The sequence below is a fragment of the Bactrocera latifrons genome, unplaced genomic scaffold (genome assembly GCF_001853355.1).
Source record: "Bactrocera latifrons isolate USDA-ARS-PBARC rearing strain unplaced genomic scaffold, ASM185335v1 scaffold_331, whole genome shotgun sequence".
NCBI classification, from domain to species: domain Eukaryota; kingdom Metazoa; phylum Arthropoda; class Insecta; order Diptera; family Tephritidae; genus Bactrocera; species Bactrocera latifrons.
In genome coordinates, this window is record NW_017536970.1 from 169,664 (window position 1) to 175,887 (window position 6,224).

General features: G+C 33.7%; 1 protein-coding gene across 1 annotated transcript in view; it reads left to right on the forward strand.

The window, feature by feature from the left end:
• LOC108971248 overlaps positions 1-555 on the forward strand; it is a 1,570-nt gene extending 1,015 nt beyond the window's left edge. Inside the window, exon 4 of the mRNA XM_018937196.1 lies at positions 328-555. Within this exon, the coding sequence (XP_018792741.1) occupies positions 328-365 (38 nt within the window). The 3' untranslated portion in view covers positions 366-555. The remainder of the gene's footprint in view (positions 1-327) is intronic.
• The last annotated feature ends 5,669 nt before the right edge of the window (positions 556-6,224 follow it).

The following is a 6,224-nucleotide window of genomic DNA, read 5'->3' on the forward strand; positions in this document are numbered from 1 at the left end:
TTTCGTATTATTTTTAAAAAAACTATTACAGACTCCCCCTTTTTAATATATGAATGAAAAAATGGGAACAWCAAATTGTACACAATAATTTGAACCAAATTTTTCCAAAATAGTGACTTTGCTCGCTCATTGGAAGTTAATCATATCCGGTTATAGGAATTAGTTTTGTATGAAAACATGAATGCAAACACGGTGTTCATGAAATTTGTCCGGTTATGGGAGGTTTCGGGCTATAAGGACTGTCCGCAATGGGCAATTTCACTGTATCATTGTAAAAGTACACTAAATAATATCGAAATTAAATGTAAATTTTTTTCTTAACTATAGCTCCATCTGACTTAWACAATCCAATGCCATTAAATTAAGCAGATAATAGCAATAAAACATCTGGAGAAACTCGCGGGGCTTCAGACATGCGTTGAAGAGCTTTTGGAAATTCACATATAAACATTAAATGATATCAACATTAATAATATAAGTCGATGTTACAAAATCAAATAAAAAGGGAAATCAGCACCATTACATATGTAAAATATTCACTTTTATATACTTGTATAGTAGACATATGCTTATCTATTTACATATATATTATACATTTTTATTATAATAAGAGGATGTGRTGAAAATCATACTATATTCCTTTCATAATTTACGAAATAAAAAAAATGCGTATAATCTTGGTCCTTTGATTCCCACATAATAGGAAATGTGCCCTTTTTTATGAGTACTATTCCGTTTCTGAAAATTTAAATTCCGCAGACATTTTTGAAATTTGCTATTTCTTTTATTTCAGTAATACTTACACATAGCGGGTGTTTTTTTAAACATGGGGTTTTCAATGAGGCAATATTTCTTTAAGAGTCGGTCTTCAGTTTAATTTGCCTCCGAAACGCCGTACAGTCTGCACAGAAGACGCTATTGTTGCTGTGGAACAGATCATCAAAGAAAACCTGAATGAGTCCGTCCACCATACCGCTTAAAAATTGGAGCTAAGCCTATCCARTTTATGGAAGATTTTGGGTAAGGGCCTTGGTTTGCAGGCTTACAAAATCCAACTCAAATGACTCTCGCATGCTTGAATGGACCGAAAGCCGATTTCACCAAAAAATTCTTTTTAACGGTGAAGCTCATTTTTGGTTGAATACATACGTTAATAAACAAAATTGTTGCATTTTACATTATAATAGTAGACAAGTTATTGTTAAGACCTCGTTCCGTCCTTAAAAGGTCACTATTTAGTGTGCTCTATGAATGAATCATTGATCCATATTTCATAAAAACTGAATCGCTGTTTACGTTATTGACAATGAGGAACGCTATATGATTAATTAATTTTCGTKTCTCAATTGGAGGAGGTTGGTTTAGATGACCTTTGATTTCAAGAAGACGGCATTACGTGCCTTACCGCCAACGAAACAATCAATTTTTTTAAGGAAGCTYTTGGTGAGCTCATAACACGAGGTTGTGTGGCCACCAAGATCATGAGATTTAATAGGAATATTAAATATATTATAGGAATATTATATATACACATATACTTGTGGGGTTATTTGTATTTGCTTGTCTATGTAGATAGTTCCSAGACATATTCGACGCGTTATTGCTGACATAACCCATACAGTTTCAAAAAGCGGTCTATGGGAGCTAGTCACCGCAGTCATTTGTCCAAAACTATTAAAAAACAGAATAATGACAAACTCTTATAATGAAGTTCTGGCCATAAAATCAAATATTATGCGTCTAATTTTTTCTTGAAAATTAAATTTGTATGGAATATTTCTTTCTCTATTTGCATATTGTTTTTGAACATATATACATAATTATTAACTTTAAGCGACCGCTCCGGGTATTACTTAATTAAGTGGCGCTAAAAGCAAAGTTCCTCAAAGAATGATACACTAATTCAAAACATCTTGACAACACGGTGGTTCGGATACTCAAACACATTTGTCTGCTCAAAAATTAAAAAAAATTTGTTTTCGCTACACTAGGAAATGAAATATACTTAGTTCATACATGAAAATTAACAGTTAATCTATAAAAATGCTATTTCGCATATTGCATAACATTCAGATTTTCCGTTACGATCGCTTGGATTCTACATGGAAACCATTACGTTTTGATAGAATTTCTTACATAACGTGATATAGCTTGACCTATTCATTTCACATATTTTTTGTCACCACAGCGATAAAAAATTCTTTCAGATAGTTGAATATTTTATTTGAGTTACTGATGAAGGCTTGCGGTTTTCCAAAGGAAAAAGTCTGGAGGTGAAGGTTCGATGATACATGGAGATGCATAAACGCTTTCTAACAAATGGAATTTTTGCTTGATAATAATAATATATCTAGTATGTAGTCTTGATCTTTTTCATGATGCTTTAACTGAGTACCGCATAGAAACCAAATTACAGTATGTTACTAGTCATTTCTTTTATTTGAAATTATTTAGACCTAAAGATTTAGATGAACTATTCTGCTTATGTTTCATTAATATTATATTACTTTAAATCCCAAATGTATGTTAAATAGTTTAAAATTGTAGGGTAAATGGCAAAAACTATGTAGGGTATTTCATTCATGACATTCGCCGACAGATATTTGCTGGCTTGCAAAATGAAAATTGGCAAATGTGTTGCACATTTAAGTGACGTCGCACGACAAGTAAACCGACTGCAAGTAGCAACAGGAAAACGCAAGTTGACATTCTGTTTGACATTTGTAATCTTTCGATCGTTAATTATTTTCGAATTGTGAGAGAGCACCACACAGAAGCGGTTTTTGGAGTGAACGCAACGAAAACATACACGATTGTGACACTTTTCGCCATTCACTAGAGTCTGGTAATGGAGTACTTGAATCGCGTCTGTGCAAGTGGTTCAAATGTACATGGGTGTGYAAATATATGTATATACATTTTTAGAGATGTCATACATTCATTGCTTACAGCGTTGGGCATAATATCATGGTTTTTGTAAAAAGACTATTTTTATTTTGTGGATATTTTTTTCTGAAGTTCGTTGATAGACAATTTTATGTTTGTTATATTTTTGATAATATTACCGTATACGCTACTGGAATTCGATAGGTGTGAGCCGAAAATGCAAACATTTTGGTATAATATGTATGTTTACTATATATATGTGGGATATATGTTTTCTATGTAAATGAGCAAACAAAAACAAAATAAGACTTTGTTCATAATTTTAGAATTCTTAATTTATTCATCAAATTCTATGTCGTCCCTCTCAAAGCCCCAATATGCTTTCGCCAACGCTTTTTCCAATCCTCAAAACAGTTGTTAAGTCAATTTCGGTAATAGCATTCAATGGGCTTAGCAATTCAAGTTTAATGTCTTCATTTGACTCAAAACGGTTTCCCCGGAGCAGTCGTTTAAGTTTCCTGAATATCTAGAAGTCAACCGGAGCTAAATCAGGCGAATACAGTGATTGCAGCACGATATTGGTTGAAAATTTGGCGAAAAACTCATGAAGAATCAATGAAGTATGCGACGGTGCATTAACGTGATGCAAAAACCATGAACTTTCGGCCCATAAATACGGCCTCTTTTTGCGAAAAACTTCCTACAAACGATGCAGAACGCTCAAATAGCGTTCTTTGTTAACATTTTAGCCGGTCGGAAGGAAATCAGATAGCATTACATCGGTAATCAAAGAAACTGTCAACATAACCTTGGTTTTGTCCTGCTTTGTCCTGGTTTCTTCGGCTTCCGCTCATCTTAGCCACAATATTCGGTCGATTTATCGTCTGTTTCCGGGTCGTAAGCATAAATCTAAGACTCATCGCTAGTAGTAATACATTTCATTACATTTCTTAAGCCCAAAAGATCTTCACAAAATCGGTTTCATCATCATCATCATCGTTTAAGATCTCCGGCTGTTAATCGTCGATCCTCAAGCAACAATTCTTTTATTTTATTGACGCGTGGATCGTCAATTTGTATCAATCAAAAACACTTTCTCGCGACAAACAATTATCACCGAAGGCCTTTTAAAACATTCTGAATGTTACGATACCAGATTCCGTACAAAAAATTTAACAGATGTCCAGACTAAAAAAAAGTTTTGACAAATCGGTTTTCGCGCGAAAATTAAATTGAAAAATCGTATTATTTTTGCCCACAGTAGTACATATTTGTTTTTTCACCAAAAATTGATTCGCGTCTGTAGCAATGCCAATACAATACTTACTTATTCTTTCCATTTTCAAGGCAAGTGAAACATGCTGGGCACGCACGCTTTACAATAGCAACAATTTGTAAAATTTGTTAAGAACATTCTTGCGAATATTTCGATTCGTTTCAGTGCGTGTTTGATTCTTATGTAAAATGTCAATAAATTAGCCCTTATTTGATTCCGCCACTCGAATGCCTTTTGTGGATCGTTGAATAAGGCTGTATACATACTTGTATATAAAATATAGGTGTTCATGCATGTGCAGATTTGCAACAATAATACTGCGCCTAAATGGTAGCCGCATATGTTACATATTTACGAAGGTAGATCCGAATTTTGTAGTCGCGTAAATTTAAAAAATATTATAAATGGGTTTACCAACGACGATCACTTCTCGGCATGCAAAGAAATTTTATGGATAATGGATTTTAAATTTTTATTTCAGCTATATGCACTATATCTCTTTACAAAGTAGATTAAAATTTCTGCCCCGAAAAAATATTTTTCAAGTTTTGAAGCAAAAAAAAAAAAATAATAATCACACGGGTTTAAGTCTGAAGAATATGATAGATGGACAGCAGTACAATAGCATCAAACACTGTTATGAAGTAGTGAGCCAATGAGGCAGTTATACCCGAGACAGCTTTTTCATAATAAACATTTCATTGAGAATATAACCAGCAGCTCTTTTGACATTACTACTACCTTAGTATCATGCCCAAAAGAAGATTGCGGGCACTTTTGTCACGTTATTATCCGTGATAACCGTTTTTGGAGCATTTGATAGTGCTTTATCAAAAACCGACCGAACTTGCGAACAACTAATTTCTCAGGTAGAAAGAAAAGTCACCGTGTACAGCATCAAAGCGTTCTTTCATTTCACTACCCAATTTGCTTCAAAAAACAAGAGGCGAATCAACGACCGATATTGCTTTTTTTAAATTTTTCTAAAATCCACGAACATGACCGCTTCTCGACCGTTTTGACTATAAGATAATGGCGTCCACATACGGTGAATACAAAATACTTTCTGGATTACCTTCGAATATAATCTCTGCCATCATATAGCAAAATGTCCACGAGAATGCAACAACAAAGTTATTGAAGTCAATTCCGCAAAATAGAGCAAAGCCTTTGCAGCTACGTCCCTAATTGATTAAGCCAGTCAATTCAAATTCCACCATTTGATTCTTACATGATACTCTTCAAGGCTTTGTGAATCAAATACTGTTTATACTCGAGTATTTTTTTTAAGTGATAAATTAGAAAAAAGTAACGACGAACTCTATAATGTTTTTATGAAATTGATGAGCGTAACGAACTGCTTCGACTTGGCCATTTTCTCCTGTCTTTCCGTCTGTTTGTATGCTAACTAGTTCGTAATTATTACATACAATTATGTTTCCGTTATTAGTCGGAATCGTTGATATCGGATCGCTATAGCATATAGCTGCAACACAGACAAAGTTCTTGTATGAAAACTTATTTGACGAGATATCTTCACTAAATTCCGCATAGATTATTGTGCAAGGCAATGATACAATAACCGAAAATATCGCTCGAATCGAACTACTATAGCTTATACTTAGCTGCTATGAAAACCGATCAAAATTCAGACAAAGATATTTTTATTCCCTTTTCTGTTGTAAGAAATGCACCTGCGAAGGTAAGATGATGGTATTAAGTGTATTTTGCTATTATCTAATATTTTTATAAACGACACAGGTCAAATAAAACTAATTGGTAGCCGAGTAGAATCGAAGTTATATAATATATTTTCATAAATATTGCTATGAAACAACCATTTGTGTGCATATATATGTATTTGTCAATTTTAGAGTCTGCACCACAGGAAGTGCTGGTATTTGCAGAAGACTATTGAATTTCATATATTTGATGTGGTTCGTAAGCCATTTGTAGAAAATTTGTAAATCTTGTTTCAACAAATACAGAACAATATAATATAAATGTGTATGTGTATGTAAATGTGCTGCACGGCATCCGTCCCACAAATTTGTTTAGGTGC